Below are 17,281 nucleotides of genomic sequence, written 5' to 3'. Positions count from 1 at the left end.
CGAATAGACGTCGGGGTCACCACTGAAGCGGGTTCGGGAAACGAGGCAGAAACTGCTTAATCCAGAAAATCCCGAAGAGGGAAACTTTATTTTCCACGCAACTCAAAACATAGCACTGTTTTCTCCCCCTTCCCTGGCGCGCGCAGGCGCCGCTCCCCCAGTGTCACTTAAAGGGCTAAAACTCCCTGAGTGGCCAAGTGCCTGTCTGTTGCACCGCGAGGAGTAGTAGTCGCTACAATATATTAATATACACATGACGGTGACATAAAATATGACGTAATGGTAATCGCCGTACCCCCGTGCTGTCACCCCCCCTCACCTTTTTAACCCCTGACCCATTTTCATGGGCTATAATGGGGAGAATACTTGCCTAATAGATTAGCCAAAGCAATGCTACAGAAACAAAAAATCATATCCAGTTAAGGAATATTGTCAGGAGTAACACCTGATAGCCTAATCAGTCTCACCTGTTCCTCCTTGCCACACCCAATTCCCAGCTATTCTTATACACCTGTACTTCACTTCCTAGTTGCGAAGTACTGCCAACTATGTTGCGTAGTGAGCGTTATCTCCACCTGTTGATTCTCCTGTGTACAAACCTCTGCTTGTTCTGTAGACCATGTCTCCTGCCTAGCCCTCTGGTACCTCGTGGACTCTGCCATCATGTTATGACCTCGGACCGGATTGACTACTCCTACGTAGCTGCACAAGCTAACCCTAGTTCCTCCATCACCAACTCATGCATCACTGTTGTATTGATCTTCCAAAATAAAAGCATTGTGCTTCTGCACAAGTATCCCTCTTCATTTCATTATTCCGTTACAAATATTCTCTCTCGTATGAATGTTTAACGATTCCACTTCCCTTGTGGTCTATAATAGCTTCAATTTTCCCTTCTGTGTTTTTAGTTCCTATATTCTACTTACCTGATTCCCCACCCTGGTTCTGCCCCTCATTCCTATTCTGGGATTCACCTGTGTCTTGTCCTCATTTCCCCATGTATTTAAACCACTTGTGTCTCCCGAGTCCTTGTCGATCATTGTTTCATTTGTCCCTTGTGGTTGTCTGTTCCTAATTTTTTCCTAGTTTTGATCTAAACCCTAATCCCTTCTTTAGGTATAGTGGCTTGCTCTCCTCTTTGCTCTCCTCTTGTTCATCTGTGTCTGATTCTGTTAGTTCACTTGTATTCCTCTTTTTTGTCGAACCCCTTCCGTTGCAAGGTTCCTATAAGTGTCCAGGCTCTTGCATTCTCGTTGTTTACTTGGCTCAGATGCTTATAGTAGTTCGCATTTTACGCGAGTCTTATCTTTTGTTTAATCTTTATGAAAATTTAAACTTTGCATATGTATGTCACCCATTCAGTCTTCTTAAGAATTTGGTTTAGCAATATTGTATGGCTGTAGTTGTGTCAGTGTCTTACCCTATCTTTGTTTGTGTCTGTATTTTATTCTGCCTCCGTTTGTATTTTGTTCAGTGAGTCTGTGTTACGGTTTGTGTGGTGTTTCGTTATTTCTGTTTTGGTTGTGATATGCACATAGGTCGCGTAAGCCTGTTTCCCATGTTACAGTAGGTTGTATGTTTCTTTGACCCCCTTCGTTGGAGAAGTCAAAGGCAAATTAAAACTACTTTCTTTCAGCACTTGTGAGAGAAAGTCATGGCTTGGTGGTAGGGAACTGGTCTTGTGACTGGAGGGTCTTAGGTTCTGATTCCCAGACCTGAGGCCATGACTGAGGTGCCCTTGAGCAAGGTGCTTAACCCCAACTACTCCCGGGTGCCAGGCTAGGGCTGCCCACCGCTCTGGACATGTGTGCACCACAGCACCCTAGTATTCACTAGTGTGTCTGTGTGGGTGTTAACCCACAGATAGGTAAATGCGGAGGACAAAATTTTGATTGAGGTGAAAATCACAACTGACAAATATGGCACATTTCATTGTGTGCGCCCAATACTCCACCCCACCTAGTGTGTTACACAACGCTCAAAGCTTTGGCTGACATTTGGAGTCTGTTAGATATCTCCTTATGTGCTGCTAATGATAGTTATTCTACTCTTGTTCTACTTTATTCTAGTCTAGTCTTAAAATGCAGAGGGAATCTTATTTTTTAACTATACACTAAAACACTTTGCTTATTCATTACTTAAAATAATGATGCTCATATTTTTTTCTTCCCACCTTTTCACAGCTGGAGGAAAAAGTTACATCAGTATGAGAATGAAAAAAAAATATGAGGAAAAATTTGAGAAGCTGTATGAGGATGCTCCACTAGAGTGTGATCGTGTGTCTCTAAGAGACACTTACACTGAAGTTTACATGATCAAAGGATGCACCGGAGGAGTTATCACAAAGCATGAAGTGAGACGCATGGAGGACTTTTTCCCTGAAATAGAAGAAACACCAGTCACACTCAGTGACATCTTCAAAGTGCAGTCTACTGAAAGGGTGTGTGGTACTAAAGTCCTGACACTGGGAATAGCTGGAGTGGGGAAAACAGTCTCTGTACACAAGTTCATTCTTGATTGGGCTGAAGAGAAGTGTAACCAGGATTTAGATTTCATCCTGTACCTCCCATTTAGAGAGCTGAACTTGATCAAGGATGAAAAGTACAGTCTCTCAAAACTTCTTCTTTACTTCCACCCTGAACTCCATGCTGGAGATGAAATGGAGATATTAAATGAAAAACATAGGCTGCTTTTCATACTGGATGGATTGGATGAAACTAGAATTCCTCTACATATTCATCAAAAGAAGGTGTCTAAAGTAAACGAGGAGACTTCTCTTGACAGACTGATAACAAACCTCATAAATGGAGAACTGCTTCCTCATGCCCTTCTCTGGATCACTTCACGACCTGCAGCAGTTGACATGATCAAATGGCAGTACTTTAACCTTGTTACAGAAATCCGTGGGTTCAATGACCCACAAAAGGAGGAGTATTTCAGGAAGAGAATCAGAGATGAGACTCAAGCCAGCAGAATTATCGCACACATTAAGACTGCCAGAACCATTCATATGTTGTGTCACATACCCATCTTCTGCAGGATCTCAGCCACTGTGCTTCAGACAATGCTGAAGAATGGTAAAGACATGAAAACTGCTCCCACAACTCTGACAGAAATGTACTTACATTTCCTGCTGTTTCTCAAAGAGCAAATGACTGAGAAATACAGCACAAAGCAAAGCACTGACAATACAGCTTCATCAAAATCTGCCGAGGTGCTGGATATCGTGAAGCTTGGGAAGTTAGCTTTTCTCCAGCTGCAGAAAGGACAGCTCCTGTTCTATGTGAAAGATCTGAAAGAATGTGACATTGATGTCCGTGAGGTTGTAGTGTACTCTGGAATTTGTACACAAATCTTTAAACAGGAGGGGAAGGTCTTCAGCTTTGTGCATTTGAGCTTTCAGGAGTTTCTTGCTGCTGTATTTGTGTTCCTAACATTCAGAGATGAAGGCAACCCACTTCTTAAAACCCCAGTGGAGAAATTTAAATGGAAAGTAAAACACAGACTGTGTGATCTGCTCAACACAGCAGTAGATAAGGCCATGGGGAGTGAAAATGGACAGCTGGACCTTTTCCTCCGTTTCCTCCTTGGCCTCTCACTGGAGTCCAATCAGAGGCTTCTGATGAGTCTACAACCAGAACTGGACATCATAGAAGATGGTTTAGAGGAGACTGCAAACTACATCAAGAAAATCATCAAAAGAACAAAATCCTTTGAGAAGACCATCAATCTGTTCCACTGCTTGAGTGAACTGAAAGACAACTCCCTGACAAGTGAAATCCAGAACTTCCTGAACTCAGGAGACCTCTCAACACAGACATTGTCATCTACACAGCATTCAGCTCTGCTCTTTGTGCTGCTGATGTCAGAGGAGATTCAAGAGAAATTTGAGCTGAAGAAATACAGGCCATCAGAAGAAGGACTGAAGGAACTACTGCCAGTGGTGAAAAACACAAGACGAGCTCTGTAAGTATGGATTAATCATTTTATTCTTTTGAAGCTATACTATTGCTGAGGTAATCAAATCATGTGAATGCATTTCTCAGTCTGAGCAGACTAAATGATAGTTTTCATTTCCAGTTGTAAGAACACAAGGTGTGCATTGAACATTTGAGAATAATATTTGAACATTTTGAATGGTGAACGCTGATTGGTTAATGGGTTTTCTGAGAGAAATACTACAGAAGAACAAACAAGCTGTCACGAATGGAGCCACTCCTTCTGTCAGACCTGTCCATGTCTTCTGTTTAGCCACATCTAGATCTGCTCCTCAGTCAGTCCTGTCCATGTCTTCTGTTTAGCCACATCTAGATCTGCTCCTCAGTCAGTCCTGTCCATGTCTTCTGTTTAGCCACATCTAGATCTACTCCTCAGTCAGTCCTGTCCATGTCGTCTGTTTAGCCACATCTAGATCTGCTCCTCAGTCAGTCCTGTCTATGTCTTCTGTTTAGCCACATCTAGATCTGCTCCTCAGTCAGTCCTGTCCATGTCTTCCGTTGTTCTTCACCTTCTTGTCATGTGTGTCCCTCCCCCTCTTGCTTTGCTCTCAGGTGTTTCTGGTTTGGGTTTGATTTGTTTGGTACTTATACTCCCTGTGTTTTAGTCCCTCTTTGTAAGTCAATGTGTTAGTCATCCCTGGTTTAGTGTCTTCCTAGTTTGTAAGTTGTTCCTGTGTTTCTGTGCCGGTTTTTTGACCCTCGTTCTTGTATTTGTTATATTCTTTGTCTTTTGTTATCTGAGTTATCCTTAGTGATGGAAAACCGAGGCTTTTTGAAGCACTGAATCCTTTTTCCCTAACTGTATCGAAAAAGATTCATTACTCTGTGCTTCATAACTCAGTGGACATTAGCGGCATCTGGTGGCCAAAACCTGAAAGTGCTTTGTGTATTTAGTAGCGATGGCAAAACGAGGCTTCATGAACCAATGGGTCTTTCCAGCTCAAAGGTTCACCAAAAGGTTCATTACCCGACACCTCGTTGACTCGTTCTCACTAGTGTCACTGCTGTGCAAAAGGATATATGACAGACTCAATTCTGAGTTAGAGAAAACTGGAATGTCTGTGTATAAAATAAAATATTTTTGCCATGTCCAATTGAATATTAAAGTGTGTTTTTACATGAAAATATTATTATTTGAGTGATGTGATGTTGAACACGTAAAATAAATACTTAAAATAAATGCTTGTGGAACTGGGAGTACAAGAGTGCTTATGGAACTGAAAGACAGGAAACTGCAACAAATAGATCTAATCTATTTTATAACAACTTTAACCACTAACTCTAACTAATTAACCAATGCACACCTCTCACAACACCAAACGCCAACGCAAAACCCATAAAGGACCGCAAGGCTCGAACCCCCTTCATGTGGTTGTGACACTCAAAATGAAACGATGACGTAGCCCACTGAATCCGAGGCCTCGTTTGTCATCAGTAACGTGATTTTTATGGTAATGACACACGCCTCGAACCGGGGCTTCATCTGGCACGCCCCTTTTTGCTCGATACAGGCTCCGAGGCATCGCTTCAAATGTTACATCACTAGTATTTAGTGGATGAGGGGCTTTAAAAAAAAATTACAGCTTAAAACTGTAACTGACTGCTGTTCCAGTGCATTAACATGACAGTTGAGGTTTAAATAAAAAAACAACTGATAAAACAAATGGCAGAATACTTTGATGTCTGGATAATTTAATGTAATATTTTAATATTTAATTAAAAAACATTACAGCGTAATATATTTTGAAATAATATATAATACACTCAGAATGTATCTTGATATAGTACACAGGAGAAACTACACTTATAACTGTAATTGCACATTGTTGGTTGTTTCCATTCACCATGTTATTAATTATATTCTTCACTTAAATAATTATATTATTCACTATATTTCACGTCCTACCAAGCTGGGTTAATATCACTAGTCCATTGCCTATTTTTCCATAGGCAAGACTCATGTACATAGATTTGATGCATGGGTTATATGACGGAAATAATTGTATGAAAGACCTTTATGCTCATGTATGGAGTGAAGGTGCTTGTGTAGGGGCAACGGTCACATTATTTAATGGATCTCTCTGTGTATCTCCGCTAAAGACCCTCTGAAGTGCTCGCCAGGTTTTGCTGCTTTTGAATTGTTCCCTGAAGCAGTCACGTGATTGTGTGCTGAAATGAAGCTTCGGATGTCATTGTTCACACGTAATCACGTGATCAATGTAGAACGAATCAAGCATCGGCACAGTAGAGGGTTTTCCATCCACCGAGTTTTTGTGCATTTTGAAAATGCGCATGAAAAAAGTTGGATGGAAAAAGTTCAAAATTCGAAAAAAGCCCCAAATATCGCAAAAAGATTTTTACGCTAGGAGGAGGTGGAAAAGTTAGACTATCGCATCGCCAAAATTCGGGAAAAACTGGATAGAAAAGGGTTTTTCGCATAAACTATGACGTATCATGTATATGATATCAGGTATATGGCAGATGTCGCAGTGGTCGCACTGAGATTTCCACCCTTAATAAATGTTCTTGCGCTCGTCCTGCACGGCGTCGAAGAGCAAACATGATCGCGATGTAAAGATGGCAAATGCATACAAAAACAGTTCTGGAGAGAGCAAAAATTTAATTTAACTTCATCCATGTATAGAAAAGAAAAAGAAAAAAATGTTTCAAAACCTCAACGTGCAAAAATGCGTAACTGCATGTACTGGATGTAAAAACCACTATTGTTTTGCGTCCTCTCACGTGATCTAAAGTTTATTTGCATAACTGTAATGAATGGAAACAAGGATTAATTCGCATTTTTTCTGCCGAAACTTGGAAATTGCGCATTATTTTTTCAAAAAGGTTTGGATGCAAACCCGGCTAGTGATTCGAACCAATGCGTATCGTTTTTTTGACATATGCCTCAAAGTTTCAGATTCAAGGGTAACATCACTAGTTATCCTGTCTGGTTATTGGTTTCTTTTTTTGTTCTAGCTTTATTTGAAGTAGACATACCTCACTGTTCTCATGCCTCTGCTATTTGTGTTACACTTGTCAGCACCCCAGTTAATAAACCCTGCTCTCCTCAGCACTTGTGTCTGTCTCTTAGCTCACCAACGTTACACAAGCCTGTGTAGCCACCCCGAGTAATTTGTAGCTCTCATTGCCTCATGAATATATTTTTTTGTGCTGCTGTGGTCAAATGACCGGCACTCCACGCTTCTAGGTATAAGTAGGTCAAACAGATGTGGCACTTCTAGTGTTAATAATGAGTGGACACGGCACTCTAAACTTTCCACTTTCGCCACGAGAGAAGTAACTAACTGGCACCTCTCACAAATACTATTGCTATTGCTCTCAGTGGCGAAAGGGTCTAAGCCCCCCATACTCAAATAGCGGCCAGAAATAGATAGTTTAGCTTAGACCAGGGGTACTCAAATAGAAATGATGACGGGCCACATTTTATTTTTTCAATCACTGAAGGGGCCGGTTCCGGGGGGGGGGGGGGGGGGGGGGGGGGTGAACGCATTTGGGCGTCTGCTACCTGTTTGTTGTTGCCATAAAGGGGCAATCCCCAGCATCGTCTTGAGATCACGGTACGCGATTTCAAAATAAAAGCGGATAGCACGATTGAAAAAAAAAGATTCCTTAAAAAAAAAACACTTTTCAAAACAGCTCGCGGGCCAGAAATAGATAGGCCGCGGGCTGCATGTGGCATGCCACACTCCGATCAGACAAACAAACCAACACCAGCCATAGATAAAAAAAAAAACTTACCACGTTTAGCCGATTTTAAGGATTTATGCTAGCAGACTTGTAGGAACAGATAGTTGGTCTGTGACCAGAATAGTCAACTGCTCGTCTTGACTGTGGAAGAACTACTTGTGAAAATGGTCTAGGAAGGTAAACGGTTAAGAATAGTATGAAAATAGTTATTATAATTTAATCGCAAAATTTGAAGAATAAACACTCCACAGCAGTGTCAGCAGGAAGCAGCGTCACCAGGCACCTGGTTTTAGACCACAATAATTTATTAGTATGGTGTAGGGCAGGGGTGCCCACAAGTTTTCAGCTTGCGAGCTACTTATAAGATGACCAAGTCAGAAAGATCTAACGTAATTTGTTGGGATGGGGGGTGGCGGCGAACATTATTTGTTGAGCGGGGGGGTTTGGCGGACGTAATTTTTTGAGTGGATTGCAGATTGGCTACGTAATCGTGAGCACCCCTGGTGTAGGGCCTCCTTTTGCAGCCAATACAGTGTCAATTCATCTTGGGAATGATGTATACAAGTCCTGCACAGTGGTCAGAGGGATTAATGCCATTCTTCTTGCAGAATAATGGCCAGGTCACTATGTGATGCTGTGGTTTCCTGACTCGCTCCTCCAAAACACCCCACAGTGGCTCAATAATATTTAGATCTGGTGACTGTGCAGGCCATGGGAGATGTTCAACTTCACTTTCATGTTCATCAAACCAATCTTTCACCAGTCTTGTTGTGTGTATTGGTGTTTGAACCATTGGATGCACATGGTCCTCCAGAATGGTTCGGTAGTCCTTGGCAGTGACGCACCCATCTAGCACAAGTATTGGGCCAAGGGAATGTCATGATATGGCAGCCCAAACCATCACTGATCCACCCCCATGATTCACTCTGGTCAACAGTCTTGGTGGTACGCTTCTTTGTGGCTTCTCCACACCGTAACTCTCCTGGATGTAGGGAAAACAGTAAAGGTGGACTCATCAGAGAACATGTTTCACATTGTCCACAGCCGAAGATTTGCGCCTTGCACCATTGAAACTGTGTATATTGACCCTGTGGAGCTACCAATGTACAGTTTTGGTGGAAACAGAAGAGCTGAGGTGCACATTTAATTATGTTGTGATTTGGGCAGCCGTGGTTTTATGTTTTTTGGATACAATTCGGGTTAGCACCGGAACATTCCTTTTCAGACAGCTTCTTCTTGCGTCCACAGTTAATGCTGTTGGCTTGTCCTTCTTGGTGGTATACTGACATTACCCTGGATACCGTGGCTCTTGATACATCACAAACACTTGCTGTCTTGGTCACAGATGCGCCAGCAAGACGTGCACCAACAATTTGCTGTTACCATGCTAAGTGAATCTTCACCCTCTTACTGGTACTATGTGCAGTTAAAGAAGATTGACCACCAGGCTGGTCCAATTTACCTATGAAACCTCCCACACTAAAATGACAGGTGTACCAATTTCATTTAGCTCTTTACATTTCTACATTTTTGCTTTGTAATGCAGAGGGCGATGTGGATAGTCAAGCCTAAAAACCCTGTACATACGCCTATTTTGGAAGCAATAAACAAATACTCAACACAAAAAGATTTTTTTAAAGATAAAATATCATTAAATAAATACCAGGGGCCTCATGTACAAAGACTTCCGTGGATTTCTTACAAAAAATTGGCGTACGTACAAATTCAGAAAATGGCATACTCATTAAAAAATCCAGATGTATCAAACTGTGCGTACGCCGGAATCCACGCACATTTCTTTTGTACATCCCAATTAACGTGGAATTGAGCGCACACAAAAGAGTGGCTGACTTCTCCTGTGACACGCCCCCCTATAAATATGCAAATTCATTTAAATTTGCCCTGCATCGGAGAAGTTTCCTCTCTGATCTATCACAAACTATGTATAAACGGGGAAAGAAGAGGAACTTCACCGAATGTGAAGTGGAGACGCTCGTGAATGAGGTAGAGGTTTTTTGGCACTTTGTGGCATTACGGCAAAGCGTAAAAGGTCTAAGTGGGACAGCGTGTGTGAAGCTTTAAATGTTGTGGGGACAGAACAATGCTCACTGGCAGAATAATATAATGCACCTAAAAAATATCAGTGATTCGCTCACTAGTTGCACATCAGCAACTCAATAAAATAATTGGTTAAAATTTGATTGCTGTTGTAACGGTGGGGTGGTACCATGACTAGGGGGCGGACGCACAGGCGCTGGAGAGCGGGTCTCTAAGCTACTAGACGTAGCCATACCGGCTAGCCGTACAGCGCTGTCATGGATCACTTTGCTTTTACGTGGCATACTATGATAAGATAAACATGAACAAGCAGAAACAAACCTCACAACTGAAACTCGAACTAAGCGACACACATCTAACTCACATTGACAATCACGTATATTCATAAAACAAGCAAGACCTAACATGTAACATACAAACTAGAGCAAGACTTAACTTACACCAAACGAACAGAAGCAAGACTACAGCATACAGAACTCGAGCACGCACAAGACTTAGAGGAAGAATTCTAAAACGTATTTTCTAGACAGACTTTGAAAGAAACATGAACATTGACCCACACCACATTCCAGGAAAACAAAGAATATATACAAACCCAAATGAACACAAAACAAGCGACAGCTGAAATCAATGAGACAAAACGAGAGGCGGAACTAAACAGAAGACCAAGGGAGGAGGACCCGGGCAGACAGACAGAGAGGGGGCAGAGCCAGGCGTGACAGCTGTCGCTTACCTTTTTATATTTTAACTATGATTTTTTGCCTTGCTTGTATGGCACCTGGGTTAGGCTGTGCAGGACCCCACATGCCCTCACAATACGACACACATTCTCTGGCCAATACACAAGCATCCCCCGGTCCTGTCCAGCCAGCGCCACGGGCTTTTCAGCTGCCCAATCGCCCTCTCCGCGACTGACCGGGTGCGAGAATGGAAAGAATTGTATCTCCGCTGCTGGTCAGTCTGTGGATTACAAAGGGTCATCAGCCACGTCTTGAGCGTGTAGCCGCTGTTTCCTAAGTAATTTAACAATTACCTATGTTTTAAATTAATTATTCTAAGCTGGAAATGTCAAATGCTTTTATTTAAATGCTATAAATGTGTTGCTTACCAAGAAACCACCCATCACACACTCTGCTAGCTTGTAATCTTATCCCAACCATGCTGTTTGTAAGGATGTACGAATCATTGGGTTGATCCAGGCCAACATGCCACTACATTAGTAAGGCACATTTTTGCATCACATATTATTTGCAAGTTAATGGAATTAAAGTGCTTTCTATTCACATAAGCAAATTCCTCCTCAGATGGTGCCTTTATAGAAATGTGTGTGCAGTTGATTGCTCCGATTACATTAGGGAAACCGGCTATAGCTGCAAATAGTGCTTTAATGTTTGTCTGGTCAACCGTTTCATATGGGAACTTTATATAACTAGCTGAAATGCAGATGATCCCATCCAAAACAGCTGGCATGGCATGGCTCAAAGATGACTGGGATATCCCCAACCGGGCTGCCAGTTCTCTTTGAAACGAGCCAGTCGCCAGGAAGCAGAGCGTTGTCAGAACTGGCAATGCGCGACTCCTCGTGTTGCTCTCTCCAAAACTGGACCCAACTCGGCACAAGAGGACAGTTCTTGGAAATCTGAAATGGATTATAAGCCAGTCATCATCATGGGCCAAAAAATCATAATGGTCACGGAAAACGCACTCTCGGCGAATTCGGCCATTAGCAATATCTTCCAGTAATGCCAACGCTGCCATCTCCCAAGAACTCCAGCGCAACATTTAATGCATGTTTATATAATCTAGGCTAAGTGGAAACACACTGAATGATTATTTCAGTAATGCAATGAAATTGTCTGATTAATTTACTTTATTTTACACAATACAGGCTTTATTACAATATGTGCGTAAATGGTATATTAATAATTTAGTACATCTGACTGTTTGCGTGAAACATAGCGTACGCAATGTTTTTGTGTGTACGCACCATTCGTACATGAGGCTCCAGGTGTCCATACATATGGGGCAATGAAACTTTATTGGGGGGGGGTGAAAATACTAGGTATCCGTACACATTGGATGTTGGTGTCACGGTACAGCCCCTGACTCCTCCCTCAGGCGTGTCTGTGTGTGGTTATGTTAATCTGTTGCGGATGTGCCTTGTTTATGGCAGGGATAGCTGGGAGGAGCTCCCTTGCTAGGTAGATAGTTTCCTTGCTGGCAGGGAAGTTAGGAGCTAGCCAGCCTCTTTTCCAGAAAACACCCAAGCACGTGAAAAACTTGTGGCCTAAAGTCCAGGACGCTTCCCCCGAATCTCTGGCTTTCATCTCGCAGGGTTTGGCAGGAGGGGGAGAACTTCCTACCCCTCCTGCTGTGATCCTGGGTGGTCAGTTATTCTGTAACGAGTGCGAGGAAGCAGGATGCCGAGAAGAGAGCAGACTATATGTGTGTTTATTAAGACACAGACTAACATGCACACTTAAATACACAACTTCTCGGACTCTTCCCTTACGAACTGGGGGAGCTCACCCAAGCCCCATGCTGTTCAGCCTCCTCCTCTGACACTGGGCAGGAATACAGCCCCGCAGTAATGAGCCAGGAGGGAACTCCTGTAGGAGGTGGAGTACTCAGTGGAAGATGGTGCTGAAAGTGGGGAGTCTGCCCCTGGAGGACCAGGAGATGGATCTCCAGCGCATGGTATCTCCAATTTCTTTTTTTTTTTTGGCCCTCCTCCACCCCCCCATCTTTGGAGGACAACTTTATTTTTATAAGACCTAACATGTAACATACAAACTAGAGCAAGACTTAACTTACACCAAACGAACAGAAGCAAGACTACAGCATACAGAACTTGAGCACGCACAAGACTTAGAGGAAGAATTCTAAAATGTATTTTCTAGACAGACTTTGAAAGAAACATGAACATTGACCCACACCACATTCCAGGAAAACAAAGAATATATACAAACCCAAATGAACACAAAACAAGCGACAGCTGAAATCAATGAGACAAAACGAGAGGCGGAACTAAACAGAAGACCAAGGGAGGAGGACCCGGGCAGACAGACAGAGAGGGGGCAGAGCCAGGCGTGACAGCTGTCGCTTACCTTTTTATATTTTAACTATGATTTTTTGCCTTGCTTGTATGGCACCTGGGTTAGGCTGTGCAGGACCCCACATGCCCTCACAATACGACACACATTCTCTGGCCAATACACAAGCATCCCCCGGTCCTGTCCAGCCAGCGCCACGGGCTTTTCAGCTGCCCAATCGCCCTCTCCGCGACTGACCGGGTGCGAGAATGGAAAGAATTGTATCTCCGCTGCTGGTCAGTCTGTGGATTACAAAGGGTCATCAGCCACGTCTTGAGCGTGTAGCCGCTGTTTCCTAAGTAATTTAACAATTACCTATGTTTGTATGTAAATTAATTATTCTAAGCTGGAAATGTCAAATGCTTTTATTTAAATGCTATAAATGTGTTGCTTACCAAGAAACCACCCATCACACACTCTGCTAGCTTGTAGCTCCTCCACCCCCCCATCTTTGGAGGACAACTTTATTTTTATGTACAGATTTAAATGGCAATTATGACAATTCTGTATAATATATAGTATAGTTGTGACGGGCGGGGGTGAGCAACGAAAAGGAAGCGATCACGCCCAGTCTCAGGGAAAAATGATGGTTTAATAGAAAGTGTGCAAACCTAAAACCCGTGCAAATTAAGGATATATTGACCAGCGGTCAACTGGTACGACGACAAGACATATATAGACAGACAAACGACCATCAGGTGGGAATGGATCACGGGCTCCGCCCACCTGAGGGGCGTACACGACATCACAAAACAACAACAACACAGCCGCTGTGGACGGAGGCGACCGGTAGGGGGCCGCCTCACCGTGACAGACCCCCCCACCAAGCCGCACTCCCCTCCACTGGGTGTGTGGCACACAGCGGCTGCACAACAACACGAAGGGGCAGGAAGGCAAGGACAGGCAGGGACACACCTCCTGCAGTCCACGAGCTGAAACACAAAACACATAACGTTAGTCAGCTCACCTCCCTGGGCGGGACCCTGGACCGACTGGGCCGTTAACAACACATAACCACGCCCTGGTCGGTCACAGGGCCCTCGCGCCCTAACCGGTGAGCCCCACAGGTGTGAGGACGAGGAGCTATGGCTCCTGTGTCGTCCTTAGCGTATGTGTGTGCAGGTTACCTCCCCGAGGCATGGCTTCTTCACCTCCTGGACCTACCTCCTCCCAGAGCTGACCCCTGCCTTCTGCTAGGGGTCACCCCAGCCTCCTGGGGGAGCCAACCCCTCCCGGGGTCCCTCATCACAAGGTGGACTCCTCCACCCAACCCAGGAGCGCCAGAGACAGAGGCCCAGAGCACCCCCGACGCGGGCTAGGGAGCAGCCCCAAGGGCCTCCTGGTCACCCCGGGCAGGAGGGAGGATCTCCTCCCTCAGCAGGAGCTTTTCAGACCGGAGCCCCATGGTCCCCAAACATCCGGGGGCCCCAGCCCTCTAGGGAGGGGCTCTTCATGACCGGGCTCCGGTCACCCCACAACACAAGGGGGCTCCTGCCAGGTGGAGACCCCCACAAGGTCCAGAAACACCATGACACCGCCAGGGGGAAGCACCTGCACAGAAACAGCACACACACACACACACACACACACACCCCAACACCAACATAGAACACAAACGCGCCTCAGACGCCCTCCGTGCCATACCCAGTGGCACGGGACCACAACCGCCCCCCTCCCAAACACACATTTAAGGGGAGGAGCAAGCGTGGAATTACACTTAACAGTAGACAACACGCTAGGACACAACACACACGCAAAGACTAGACAAGCAAACAAAAACGGTGCACAGACAGACAGACGGGACCTACACATGCGCGCTCTACATAAACACACAGTGACGCGCGCCGCTCAGAGTCGCAGTCGCTCCCCACATTTAACACAAGACACACGGGGAGCGAGGCGACGGTGACGAGCGGCGACCGCGTCACACACAAAATATTCAACATAGAACATAACGAGCACGCACACTGATCCACACATCCGTTTTACATGACATGAACACACGTTTTAACAAACACAAAACATGAAGAACCTTTCCAGGGAAGACGCCCTGGTCCTCGCCGTGCCACAAACACAGACACGGCGGAGCTCTTCAGACAAACTAACAAACAGACACGAAGAGTTTTCCCAGGGCAGACAGCCCTGGTCCACGCCGTGCCACAAACACAACACAAAAGCACGGCGGAACTCTTCACAAAACACCACGCAGACAAACACTTACCACGAGACATGACCACGAACGAAGGAGAAAGAAAAAGAGACTCGGCGGCTTCCGAAGGGTGGCTGGTCATTCTGTGACGGGCGGGGATGAGCAACGAAAAGGAAGCGATCACGCCAAGTCTCAGGGAAAAATGATGGTTTAATAGAATGTGTGCAAACCTAAAACCCGTGCACTATCTCCAAATTAAGGATATATTGACCAGCGGTCAACTGGTACGACGACAAGACATATATAGACAGGCAAACGACCATCAGGTGCCAGGGCAAGCACATGCCATCCCAGGTCGGCAGCCCCGGCCCCCCCGCCCAGAAAGTGGCCGGCACGAGCAGTCTCCCCGGGGTCGACCCCCAGCCACCAACCGGCCCTCCGGGAGCTGAGGCCCCCGCCAACCACCCCGACTAGCTAATGGAACTGATCAGTGGGAACCAAAGAGAAATATAGCCGCAAGCGGCAATTACGGGGTCCAAGCGCAGGGTATGGGCACCATCTGGCACGCCTGAGATGCGTAAGCATGTGTGTGTAATCATTGGGTAGGTATGGGTGAAGCAATGTGTATATGAAACCTATAGGTAGGCCATTGCATGTGTGTGCATGTGTAAGAAAGATGTAGGGGTAATTCAGGAAATTCTAGTATAGCGCCACCTAGTGGTGCAATTCCCGTCATACTTGAGTATGTCTTAGAGGGTGTGTAGATTAACATAATATGTGAGTTTCATGTTGATTGGCATATGATAAGCTTGTGAAATGTGAACTGAAAGCTGATTGGTCGATAGCGGCGGCCATATTGGACATATGATGGAGCAGGTCAAGGACCTGTGTCATAGGTGCATATAGATGATGCATACCAAGTTTGGAGTTATTTGGCCAATCGGTGTGGGCAGGAGAGTTTTTTGGCTGTTATAGCGCCACCTAGGTGTGCATGTCTGCCAAAATGTATGTGCCGGTCTAGACACCCAATAGGTACATGTGTGTGAAATGTGGAGTGAATACATGAAGGTATGCCTGAGATACAGCAGAATATGTGGATTTTTGGCGAAGGAATTTTCTACGCTTGACTTGTGATGCATGTGGCCAAGCCCATGTGCAGAAATGTGCACTTTGGCTCCATAACAATTAAAGTTCAGACTCTTGTGAGCGCCTGGATACCACATATGTGCATATATGTGAAAAATCCAGGGACTAGTACGCGCTCAAAAATGTGAGCAAATTTGCATATTATGCAAATTAGCTCGACATGTAAGGGGCGGAGCATATGGCTTCAATGGAACTTTTTTTAGATGAGCTCATGCCTGATCAGATGCAGTTTGAATTTTATCTCTAGGACATACGGTGTAGGAGAAACACCTGTGTAAACTTTTTCATGCGTTTGAGTGCGCTGTAGCGCCACCTATGGGCGGATCGTGCTGACGTGTTGCACCTGAGTAGCGGAGAGGAGTACTACAAGTTGGCCAAAGGAGAAGTCTGTAGGTCTTACGGTTTGGGCTGCACAACGCGTTTTAAGGCAGAAAAAAAATTGGCATATGAAAAGCTTGTGAAAGGTGTACTGAAAGCTGATTGGTCGATAGCGGCGGCCATATTGGACATATGATGGTGCAGGTCAAGGACCTGTGTCATAGGTGCATATAGATGATGCGTACCAAGTTTGGAGTTATTTGGCCAATCGGTGTGGGCAGGAGAGTTTTTTGGCCGTTATAGCGCCACCTATGTGTGCATGTCTTCCAAAATGTATGTGCCGGTCTAGACACCCAATAGGTACATGTGTGTGAAATTTGGAGTGAATACATGAAAGTATGCCTGAGATACAGCAGAATATGTGGATTTTTGGCGAAGGAATTTTCTACGCTTGACTTGTGATGCATGTGGCCACGCCCATGTGCAGAAATGTGCACTTTGGCTCCATAACAATTAAAGTTCAGACTCTTCTGAACGCATGGATACCACATATGTGCATGTATGTGAAAAATCCAGGGACTAGTACGCGCTCAAAAATGTGTGCAAATTTGCATATTATGCAAATTAGCTCGACATGTAAGGGGCGGAGCATATGGCTTCAATGGAACTTTATTTAGATGAGCTCATGCCTGATCATATGCAGTTTACATTTTGTCTCTAGGACATACGGTGTAGGAGAAACACCTGTGTAAACTTTTTCATGCGTTTGTGTGCGCTATAGCGCCACCTAGGGTCGTATCGGGCTGGCGTGT

At 44.7% G+C, this 17,281-nt stretch overlaps 1 protein-coding gene across 5 annotated transcripts in view; it reads left to right on the top strand.

The window, feature by feature from the left end:
• The window catches only part of LOC143513044 (NACHT, LRR and PYD domains-containing protein 3-like), a 133,065-nt gene that overhangs the window by 17,973 nt on the left and 97,811 nt on the right, over positions 1-17,281 (top strand). For all 5 annotated transcript variants that reach the window (XR_013130613.1, XM_077004281.1, XM_077004111.1 and 2 more), the window contains exon 4: positions 2,184-3,966. Coding sequence is in view for 4 of the 5 variants with exons in the window: in XM_077004281.1 (XP_076860396.1) it covers positions 2,184-3,966 (1,783 nt within the window). In the remaining variant the exon portion in view is untranslated. The remainder of the gene's footprint in view (positions 1-2,183; positions 3,967-17,281) is intronic.

The sequence above is a fragment of the Brachyhypopomus gauderio genome, chromosome 1, assembly GCF_052324685.1.
Source record: "Brachyhypopomus gauderio isolate BG-103 chromosome 1, BGAUD_0.2, whole genome shotgun sequence".
Classification (NCBI taxonomy): domain Eukaryota; kingdom Metazoa; phylum Chordata; class Actinopteri; order Gymnotiformes; family Hypopomidae; genus Brachyhypopomus; species Brachyhypopomus gauderio.
The sequence above is the reverse complement of the archived record's forward strand: the minus strand, read 5'-3'. Positions and strand labels throughout refer to the sequence as shown.